The sequence below is a fragment of the Physeter macrocephalus genome, chromosome 7 (genome assembly GCF_002837175.3).
Source record: "Physeter macrocephalus isolate SW-GA chromosome 7, ASM283717v5, whole genome shotgun sequence".
NCBI classification, from domain to species: Eukaryota; Metazoa; Chordata; class Mammalia; order Artiodactyla; family Physeteridae; genus Physeter; species Physeter macrocephalus.
The window spans coordinates 79393492-79405481 of NC_041220.1; the positions used below are offsets into that span (position 1 = coordinate 79393492).

Sequence of the window (11990 nt, forward strand, 5' to 3'; positions counted from 1 at the left end):
GAGGCCACAACGGTAGGAGGCCGGCGTACCGCAAAAAAAAAAAAAAAAAAAAAAAAAAAAAGGAAAAAGTTTAAAAGAAAATGATGATAATTAATTAATAAGGGGCAAAGTCTTCAAATAAAAACAGAACATTCAAACCTAGAAGTAGCCATGTTATATAATTTTTTGTACCTTTACTTCCATTCATTCATCTTTTAGAGAAATCATACTACACATCCTACCTAGTTAACAGTCTCAAATGTTCTTCTAAAGAGTTTTGTCTACAGCAGTGGTTCTCAGCATGTGGCAAAGTCTGGAGACATTTTTAGTTGATATGATTGGCAGGGAGAGGGTAGGGAGGTAGAGGGAGGATTGCCTGCGCTATTGGCATCTAGTGCTATTAGTCAGGGATAGTGCTAAACATCCTACAATGCACAGGAGAACCACCCACAACAAAGAATTCATTATCTGCCCCATATGGCCCACATAGTAACAAGGTTGCATGGTCTACAGAAATCAAGAGACTTTCTTCTAAAGATTTGCAACTAGTTCTACACAGAATAATCAAATATATAAAATTTAAAATAAAAGATACAAAAATCCATTTAAATACTTAAGGAAAATGTATACAATAGTAGTTTTCGTGAAACCAATTTGTTAATGCCATAGATTTAAATATTCCCCATGAGAATCCTAGAAAATCCTAGTTAGCAAAGTGCAGCTACAATATGAAAAAAACTACAGGTACCATACAGCACAAGAACAAGCAAGAGTATGTGCACTGATTTAAGGGCATTTTACTTCACTGAACATCAAATTTAAAAATATTTTCCATATTGAAATGCAAGTAAACCTTTAATTACAGGTAACACTTATTTTAATGTTTAAACTAACAATTAAATTAGGTTGTGTTTAAATCCTTTAATCAGTAATACAAACCAGGTTCAATTATTTTTAAATAATTAAAAGTATGCCTACCTTTGGCAAGTCATGACAGCATTGTACAATATAAACACAAGCAGACTTAGATTTACATCTCAAAGCTATACATTTGCGGACAAATAATTTAACTTCTCTGAATCTCAATTTTCTCATCTAAGAAATAAGAAATCTAATTCAAAGACCTGTTCTTGAGAATTAGCAATAATGTATATAAACAAACGGAACTGAGAGCTCCTCTACAAATGGTGGTTGTTAATACCAATAATAATTGATAGTAAATAATAATACAACCTATGAATACAGATTATAGTTTTATTCTATCCTTGTAAGCAACAACTCACTTATGTAATTCAACTCAAAAAATAACTATAAAATGTACTTTAAATCAATTTTCCATGACTAGCAACTTTGAAACATTACTTAAAATTCATACTCAGGGGCTTCCCTGGTGGCGCAGTGGTTGAGAGTCCGCCTGCCGATGCAGGGGACACGGGTTCGTGCACCGGTCCGGGAGGATCCCACATGCCGCGGAGCGGCTGGGCCCGTGAGCCATGGCCGCTGAGCCTGCGCGTCCGGAGCCTGTGCTCCGCAACGGGAGAGGCCACAACAGTGAGAGGCCCGCGTATTGCAAAAAAAATAAATAAATAAAAAATTCACACTCAGATTTAAATAAACCTGACACATAAAGGACAGACTTCCAAACACAGTCTCAGGAAAAAAGGCCTACATGGTTTATTTATTTTGAGTAAATAACATATTAGCATGACTCAAAATTCAAAAGGGATCTTTTGATGCCTGTTGCCCCAGACACCCAATTCTCCGACAGAGAAGCAATCAATGTTACCAATTTCTCATTAATCCTTTCACCTATACAGACAAATACACCTATTCTCCCACTTCTGACACAAATGGTGGCCTCCTCCCACTATTCTGCACCGTGCTTTTCACATTTAATTTATCTTGGAGGCTGTATTTTAATTAACAACACACTCCAACAGTGGCCACTTACAACTTCTTATGGCCAGAATTCAGCAAATGTCAGCTGTCTTTACTAAGGCACTTAAAAGGGGGAAAAAAAATCCTTAAAATCAATCAGGAGTCTTAGTAAACACAAGCTTATGAAATAAACTTTGGTAAAATGGAGATTTACATGAGGAAATACTTGATTACTTGACCAGCCACTCAAATACTGCATTTACATACATAAAAAGGAAACACGTGGACTGTACTACAAGTTCTTCAATGAGTTGAAAATAATCAACATAATCCACTTATAGAACTGGACCTAGTAAAATATCAATTAAATAAAATATTGGTGAAAATAAAGCTATTTACTGGTTATATATTCCAATATCTGACCCGTTCCTAAATGTTCTTTTAACTTACTTTCTGGAAGAAGTTTCATTCCAGATTTATAAAGGTACTGTTCTTAAAAAAATAATTTGCCTGTTTGTATTTTCTGTTTTCTTCCTCTGAAACACTATGTCACTTGAAGCAAGCCTTCATCATCCCTTACTTAATATAGAGCTGTATAATTTTAACAATACTATAGCAATACAAGATTTCTTGTAAGCATCAATTTAAGTACTAAGAATATCATGGTGAAAAGTCACCTCACATAATGCAGAGACTATATGAATTATGAGAGCAGTAACTTACCATTTTTAATTAATAGAAAATAACGCATTAAAGTCTTATATTAAGTTTCAGGCTTGTACAACTGTATTATAGAAGAAATGTTTTAGGCTACTGGCAACAATATTAGCTGCAAACTTTCATTAGGAAGATATATGTCAACTGTCCTGGAATATATTTTCTTATTAGAGAAAAACTTAGAATCACTGTTTCACTGTATATCAGTACAGGCATTTATGACTCTTTTTCTGCACTGTACCACAAAAATACAAAGTCATCCTTCCATTCAGAGTTTTGGCACTTGAACAAATACAGAGGTCAGAGTACATACACATGCTCTGTAAAACCAATCATTACTTATATACTATTACATTCAATAAATCTGCTAGGATTTGGCATTTTTAAATAATCTTAAAGAATTTTCTCCATGTCTAACTGGAAAAATACATAATCACTTTAGACGCAACGTTCAACTGCTATTATACTTATGTTAATAACTCATCACGTACTTAGAATGCTGAATTTCACAAATCATTCACATCATTAAAGTACCAATGTAAGAGTAAAATGCAAATAGCAATAATACATCCAATAATGATACGTGACATCTTGAAAATAACTAGTCAGTATTTTTAATCTTTCTTTGTTGAATCCAAGGAGGAAAACAACCTAGCATTCTTCTTGATTTGGGTATGAAAATAAAAACTGTACTGATACGTTCATAATTTTGAGTCAAATTACTAAAACACTTTAAATATCTTACATTAATAAGTGCGGCTAATACTAGAGTATCTAAAATTTCCAAAGGACTCAAGAGCAGGTTAAGACAAAAAATTTTTTTATCAGATCTAAATATCAGATATATTATAATATATAAATACATTTCAGATATAAATATGTTGAGATAAACCTACTTAATAAGGAGATATAACAATGTATTAATCTGCTGAAACCTCATGTTTTTTAATAGGGATGTTCTTCAAAAGTAAGAATCAAGTTAACTATGAGGGACATCATAGTGAAGTTTCATGGCACAACACAACAGTGTCACAGAGGCACTGTCTTGGGATACTCTGTAACTTGTAGACAGTATTTTGAAATAAGCTTCTCGTACACTCCATTATTTTTTCCTAATCCTAGCTAAAAATATTTAAATGTCTTTAATACACCAAACAACTTGCCTTTACCCAGTCAAAAAGCTTTTAGATGTCAATCGAAAAGAGGCCTAGATGTCGGGGTAAGTAGAAATGAGATAACGGTCTAATATGGAATTAATTTCCTATCTCAGGTGAAAACTCCCTTATCCCCCCCCCCCCACTCAAAGAAGACAGTACCCATTATGCCTTCTCTTCTCTCCCAATACTGAACTGAGAGGGAGTAACTCTGAACGTCCTTCTTTCATCAATACCTAAGGACTCGCATCGCTCCTTCCCTAAGGAAAGGACCGTGGCGGCCAGACCTGTTATAACCCAGAATACCCTTAAAAAGAGTGGGCCTTTGGGCAGCGCGGCTCTCCGGATCCAGTTACCACCTTTCCCCTTCCCCCAACCCACTTCCCGGGTTTTCTCAGGCTCGGCCTGCTCCCTCCCCACCCTACAGCCACACTTCCAGCTGTTGCCACCGCCTTGGGGCTCTCTCTAGAGCTCACACCCCGCCGATAAGCTCCCCTCCTCCATCCGCCCCCCAAACCGTATTCCTCCCCAAACCACCCGCCCGCGAGACCATCCATCCCAGGGCCCTGGGAGGGGAGGGGAAAACGACGGAAGGAGGGGGAGACTGCTGCTTCCCCACAAGCAGAAGGGTGGCAGCAAAGAAGCCCACCCGGGGGTTACCAGGGATATTGGGGTCGCCACTGGAAAGGCCCTCCCGCCCTGGGCTGAGGTGGGGGACGTCCGGGAGTTCATTTCTGACCTCCTCGCTCTTCAGCACCTCCTTGAACTCCCGCTTGATTCGCTGCACCGCGATGTTGGCCATGTCTCCGCCCGCAGCTGATTCGTACCCGCCTCCTCCGCCACCGCTACGACCACCGCCACCGCCGCCACCTCTTCCTCCACCGCCTCCTCCCTCTGCGATTCACACCCGAGCACACGAACGCTGCCAATGCCACCCCTGCCGCCGCGCTCGCCTGAGTGTGGAATCACCTCCGCGCCCGGCCACCAAAATGGCGCCGGGTCCGCGCATGCGCACGACGCTGACCCGGCCGGGCGGCGCAGCCGCTGCCGTCGTAGCCCCTTACGCCTCAGTCGCGAACCCGCGCCGCGCCGCGCTGCGCCGCGCCTCGCGTCTCTGCCCGAGCTGCGGCCGCGTGGCTCCGCCCTGCCGGCGTTTGAGGCCAGGAGGGTGCGGCTTCTGCGTAGGCCGGCGCTACCCGGGCCTCCGCGGTGCTCTCCGGCGCCTCCTCCGTACGAACCAATGTGATATGATCGAGGCTTCCAGAATTTAGCCTCTAACCGAAAGTTCGAATCCAACCTGACCGGTTCACGCGGCCCCACTCGGCTCAGAGCGCCGCCCTGACTCAGCCAGACCCAGAACCCACGGGATTAATGTAGCCGGCTGTGTCTGGTGTCTGAAAACACTGTCCCGGAACTCAGTCCAGCCCATTTTCTGTTGGTAAGGAAAATCCACTGCGGTTCGTTTTTGTTCTGAAGCCATTATAATACTGTTACTACAATCGTCCCAGGATCTTCCCAGGTACAACAAATCATTAAATTAAGTATGGTCATTGTTGGGTCTCAGTTGTATCTGAGACCGCTACTCCACGGAGATGCCTGAGAGTTCAGAAGACGGATGTTGATTTTTGTTGACCTACTTAGATAATTGATGCCAAGCCGTGGAACTAAAACCATAGTTTTTAAACCTGAATGTACATCAGAATCCCTGGAGAGCTTGTTTAAAAACAACAACAGCAAAAAGATTTCTGGAGTGTAGTGTGGGCCTAATAATTTGCATTTTTAACAAGTTCCCAGGTGCTTCTGCTCCTGCTGCTGGTTCAGGGACCACACTAGGAGAACCACTGAACTAAGGCCTGTGAAAATAGTTTATAAAGTGAACAATGGAGAAATAGATGCTTCTTGGGGACGAAGGGCAGCTTCTGTAAGCCTAGGCTCTACAATAGTGTCTGGAGCTAGTAAGCAGTCAATAAATATTGAATGAATAAATGAGTAAAGATAAGAGTAAAATGTTTTAAGTGGAAAGTAAATTTGAAAGTGGTTGCTAGGTCTTCCAGTAACTAATATGGTTTCGATGCTGAGGGATGCTTTGAATAGAAAACATTTTGTAATAAGTAATAACCTTTATTTAGAAGTTTATATTTCTTGCATTTCTTTCACCTAACCAATCAGCAAAGTGTCCTATTAGAAGAATATCATAAATACACCGTCTTAGCAAAAATTACTAAAATTGTGGCAATAAAAAAGAAAATAGCCACTGGGGGGTGAATCATTCAGTGGAAGCGCATGGCAAAAAAGAATTTATTGAACTCCTGCCGCGGCAACCAAGAGGGAATTTTAAATTCCAGCTCTCCTCCATACCAGCTCTCTCGGCCAAACTTGATTTCCTCTTCTGCAAAATAAGGAAGCTGGATGAGATGATCTCTTTCAAGTTTTAAGAGTTTAGAAATCTAAAACATCATCTCGAAACATTCCCCTAAATGGACTAACGTAACTGTAAAACCCTTCCAGCAGAGCCCCCTAGTGGTCCTAACAGGAACCGACTATACATGTGGGTCATGGCCCAATAAATTATTGGTATAATGTATAAATCATGCAATGCTATGTGAATTTGTGCCAGTACATTAAAAATAGTTATTTCGAAGTGTGCAAAAATTTTTTGAATACTTTACATTTATCACCTTCATTCAGTCCCCAATATTAATCTTGGAACTTCAAAGAAATTTACAACACTCAAATCACAGAGAGACTAATTAGAAGGGTATGCTAATTTCTTTGGGGAAGAGAGGTTTGGTAATTTTTAAATGCACATAATCATTGGTCCTGAAATTCCACTTTCAGTCCATTTTTACAGTCCTTCCAGAGAATGAGGCAACTGCATATAAACTGACCTGAAACGATCCTCAAAATACATTCTAAGGGAAAAAGAGCATTATGCTAAAAGCAATGTGGTATCCCGGATTGGACCCTACAACCAAAAGGACATAATTAGTGAAATCTGAATAAATTCTGTAATTTAGTTAATAGTATTGTAGCAATGTTAATTTCCTAGTTTTGACATGGTACTATGATAATGTAAGATGCTAACAGTAGTAGAAGTGAGTAGAGTATACAAGATTCTCTAAAACTTTTCTGTAAATACAAAATTATTCCAAAAGAAAAATTGTATTTAAAAAAAATCACTATTGAGTCCAGATTGTGTGTAGTATACCACAAAGTATGTGATGGAAGAAAGGAATATGCTTGTGTATATGCTTGTGAATCCATAAAATATCACTGGAAAAATACATCAGAAACTGACAGCATCATTGTAAAACAACTGTACCCCAATGAAAATAAATATATAAAAATGTACAGAACATTAAAAAGAAAAATAAAAAGAAACTGGGGCTTCCCTGGTGGTGCAGTGGTTGAGAGTCCGCCTGCCGATGCAGGGGACACGGGTTCGTGCCCCGGACCGGGAGAATCCCACATGCGGCGGAGCAGCTGGGCCCGTGAGCCATGGCCGCTGAGCCTGTGAGTCCGAAGCCTGTGCTCCGCAACGGGAGAGGCCACAACAGCGAGAGGCCCGCGTACCGCAAAAAAAAAAAAAAAAAAAAAAAGAAAAAGAAACTGACAGCAGTGATTATCTCTGAGAAAGCAACTTAAGTTCCTTGGGGAAGGCAAAGTGGGAGACTTTTCGTCATGTATCCTATTGTAAATTTTACCTGTTCAAAACTAATTTTTTAAAAATGAGTTTCCAGTAATGCAGATAATAAGCTCTTCACTATTATGATCTAGTTCTGACTGCTTACTTCATTACATAATTAATTAAACAAATAATTATTGAATGCCTGCTATGTGCCAGGCATAATCTAAGCCCTGGAGGCATACTAGTGAACAAGACCAAAAAAACCCTCGAATCGAATCGTAAAAGGATTTGCATTCTAGCAAGGATAAGGAAAAACTCATCTCAAAGTATAGTCTGAAGGCACCTGGGGGGCCCCTGAGATGTCTTCAGCAGTCAATGTGCAATGCCCAAACTATTATCATAATAAAACTAAGATATTATTTGCCTTTTTACTGTGTTGACATATGCACTGATGATGTAGGAGCAGTAGTATGCAAGAAATTACTGTACTAGTAATAATTTTACTAATGCCATACACTCACTATTTGAAAATGCCAGTTTCACTTTAGAATGTCTTCAGTGAAGCAATAGAATTTTTTTTAATTTATTTATTTTATTTTTATTTATTTTTGGCTGCATTGGGTCTTCATTGCTGCACGCGGGCTTTCTCTAGTTGTGGCGAGCGGGGGCTACCCTTCAGTGCGGTGCGTGGGCTTCTCATTGCAGTGGCTTCTCGGAGCACGGGCTCTAGGCACGCGGCCTTCATTAGTTGTGGCGCATAGGCTCAGGCTCTAGAGCGCAGGCTCAGTAGTCTTGGCGCACCAGCATAGTTGCTCCGCGGCGTGTGGGATCTTCCCAGTCCAGGGCTCGAACCCGTGTCCCCTGCACTGACAGGCGGATTCTTAACCACTGCACCACCAGGGATGCCCCAGAAATTATTAATTTTATTAAACTTCAACTTTAAAGTACGTGTCTTAATATTCTGTATGATACATGGGAAAGGTACATAAAGGACTTCTGCATACCAAAGTTCATGGTAAAGCACTTGTGCAAATGGTTGCATTGCAAGGTGAACTTAGCCACTTTTTTCATGGAACACCATTTTTACTTAAAGTAATGATTGAGACAAACTATGTTTATTAAGAGTTGGGTTATTTGGCAGGCGTTTTATCAAAAATGAACAAGGTAAGCCTATCATGTCAAGGAAAACAACTGGCAGAATTTGTTGAAATGATAAAATTCAAGCTTACAACTGAAAATTAGAGGTTTTTTTTAACCCATAAGAAAACTTTTTAATATGCATCTTATTTTTTAACAAATTATATACAGGAAGTTCTACACATACAATGTATGTACATTATAAACCACACAGATATTTTTTAAATGATACAAAGGCAAATAGGTTCTAATATTTTCTTTTCCTAACTCCTAAGGCATTAGAAAATTAGTTTTAGAAAACATATCTGCCACTGTGACTGACAGCTTCCCAATATGCTTAAAGACCTTTCTGATTAAATTGGGTGATATTAATAAATGTGATTGCTAGAAATTATGCAATGAAATATGTCAACATTTGGAAGATCTGCATAAATCAGTGAGGCAATAGTTTCCAAATGACCAATGCATGATGTCACAAAATCATGCATGGGTAAAACATCCATTCAAGGATCAAGACAGACCAATGGATTTTAATGTAACAGAATACAAAAAGTTCATTCATAACATTTCAGATTCCATATTGCACCTAGCCTTTGAGAAACTACCATTTGTCTAGATTTAGTTATCTGAAAAAAGTTATTAAAATATTCTTTCCCTTTCCAACTACGTATCTGCGTGAGGCTGGATTTTCTTCATGTACTTCAACCAAAACAACATGTGCAACATATTGAATGCAAAGACATACATGAAAATCCAGCTGTGTTCTATTAAGCCAGGCATTAAAGAGATTTTGTTTGGGAAATATAGTTATTTTTCACTGAAGTTATACTATTTATATAAGCATGTATGGATTTTATTATAGTTAATTATAGTTATTAATAAATGTTTCAATAACTTCTCAGTTTTAATTTCTAACACAATGTTGTTTAACCCACGTAAACAAATGCTTTTTGGAATCCTCAATAGTTTTGAAGAGTGTAAAGGAGAACATCTGAGTATACTGTGCTGCTTAAGCATGAGATTTAGATCTAAAAAGTTTCCCAATTTCAGAATATATAATATATGTAAACATTATTTATGTGAACGTTGTGAAATTGGCTTTAGATGGATGGAGGAAAGTTCATCTGGTAACTCTTCTGATGTCTCTAACAGAACAATGTGTTTTGATGTGTTGAAGCACATAAAAAGAAACGTGACAAGGGATAATTGTGCTTTGCTGACCCCTGATAATACTCGCCTACAATGGAACTGTGCAAGTCTTCCTTTTTGTAGCTCCTGCTAGTTACTATTACTGCTCTACAGATTCAAATTTCCTGCTCTAAATGCAGAGCAATATTTTTTTTTCCTACAGCCCTTTGCTGACCTTGTGTTTTGCCAGCTTTTTGAGACTTTTTTCCTCCGTCTTTTACCAATGCCTATTCTAACCAAGTCTGTCATTTAACTCTCTTTTTGAAACACTCAGTCATAACTCTAAGGTCATTTTGCATTTTTTCTCCTCTTTCACTGAGTCCTTACACTTCCCATCTTGTTACCTCCTCTCCTTGTTACCCACCCCAGCTGGGGTGAGGAGCTCTAGCAGCAAGAGTAGAAAGCAGCATTCAGATCCGCAGTCGAGCTGCATATTGATTGTAATGCACACTGTATTATCCCAAATATAGAGAATAGATCAGAAACCCCACCATTGTGGCTTTCAGAATATCTGCAGCATGGAGTAGAAAGCTTGTTTCAGTAGCACAGAATATGCTTCCTTGCCTTAAATTACTTATTGTTCCTGTCAGGCACAGAGGTTCGTTAGGTGGGAGATTTTTTAGGAAAGGACCTCATAATTCCACTCTGTCCAAGGAATATGCAGCTACAACTGGGACATGGCTATAGGACCTTCACACTCCACAGTCAATACACCAGCCACCTTTCTGGTAGACTGCCCTCTGCTGATCATCCCATTTGTTTTTGCTGAGTTCATGAATTCCTTTCTGTCCTCTAAACCACAGTCCTCTCTTTTAGAGCCTAGAATCACTGGAGCCCCAATGCAAAACTCCCAATCCTCCAGAAGATACTCTTCAAAATCCTCTTCCTCTGGTTGTCTCAAAGGCCATGAACTAGTCAACATGGGACTTCCTGCTAATTAAAATCCACAACTAGCTTTTACCTACTCAGCCCCTCAATTATGTCAATTATTTTTAAAAAATATTTATTTATTTGGTTGCGCTAGGTCTTAGTCGCGGCACTCTGGTTCCTCGTTGCCACATGCGGGATCTAGTTCCCTGACCAGGGACCAAACCCGGACCCCCTGCATTGAGAGCATGGAGTCTTAACCACTGGACCACCAGGGAAGTCCCACTTATGTCAATCATTTATCTTTTATTTAGAATACAGATTTTCACAAATCATATAAGCCTCATCAAATTGGCCAGATATTCTTTGCTCCTCCAAATCCACTCTCCAGTGTTTTCTACTTTGTGTGCCTAGATGCTGGAAGTATGGGCTACCAAGTAGTTGTTACATATAGAAAGCTTTCTTACCATCTGGATTCCAGTTGAGCATGGACAATGGAAGGCTCTGGCAGGAGATGAAGCCAAGGGTTAACAATGCTACCTTTCCCTACCAAAGCCTGCTGTTCTGATAGCTCTTTCCTTCAGCTGCAGCTATAGCTACTGCTATAGCTCTTTCAAGATTCCAGTAATCATGCTCCCCTATCCTTTCAAGCCTGGAGGCGCCAAGAGCTCCCTGCTGTTGTTAGCCTTTGCCAGCTTCCTTTAACTTTTGTAAACAGTCTCTTAACAAACTCTTCTCAATATCCACCGGCTTCCAGCCAGGATCCTGTCTGATACACCAAGGTAAAACCATAATTTCTTACTCTCCTGGATGTTGTTATTATTGAGAAAAATTGCCTATTGATCTCTCCTGCTCTACAGCCTCTATATCAGGATTACTTAGAGGAGCTCAAAGTTATAGCTTTCCCCACTAAGGTGAAACTCTGAAGGGCCAACTGAGGTATTGCCCTAAGAACAATAGATAAATATCTTTCCCTTTATTGGTGTTCCCTGTAGTGGCGATTCATACCAACTTTCACCTCTTTATAGCTGGACATTTCAACTGTACAATCCTAGGGAGTGACTCCTTTCCAGGGTGAACAATCCAGCTTTATCCCTTTCCCTAGAGGCTTAGGGAAGCATATGCAAAAGAATTCCCCCATACCCTCTGAAGTTAGCAAGCACCATGACTTAGACACTCTCAGGAGACCCTACAGAAACATAATGAAAATCATAATTGAAAGCAGCAAGAGACATATTTATCATATAAATATCTCAGGAAAAGCACTGTGCTCAGAATTTTTTTAATTTTTAAATTTATTTTTATATACAGCAGGTTCTTTTTTTTTAACATCTTTATTGGAGTATAATTGCTTTACAATGGTGTGTTAGTTTCTGCTTTATAACAAAGTGAATCAGTTATACATATACATATGTCCCCATATCTCTTCCCTCTTGTGTCTC

The 11990-nt window shown here is 39.5% G+C and overlaps 1 protein-coding gene across 1 annotated transcript in view; it reads right to left on the bottom strand.

Moving 5' to 3' along the window:
* The window catches only part of UBE2K (ubiquitin conjugating enzyme E2 K), a 94163-nt gene extending 89438 nt beyond the window's left edge, over positions 1-4725 (bottom strand). The window contains exon 1 of the mRNA XM_028492561.2: positions 4468-4725. Coding sequence (XP_028348362.2) covers positions 4468-4530 — 63 coding nt within the window. The 5' untranslated portion in view covers positions 4531-4725. The remainder of the gene's footprint in view (positions 1-4467) is intronic.
* Between the last annotated feature and the right edge of the window lie 7265 nt (positions 4726-11990).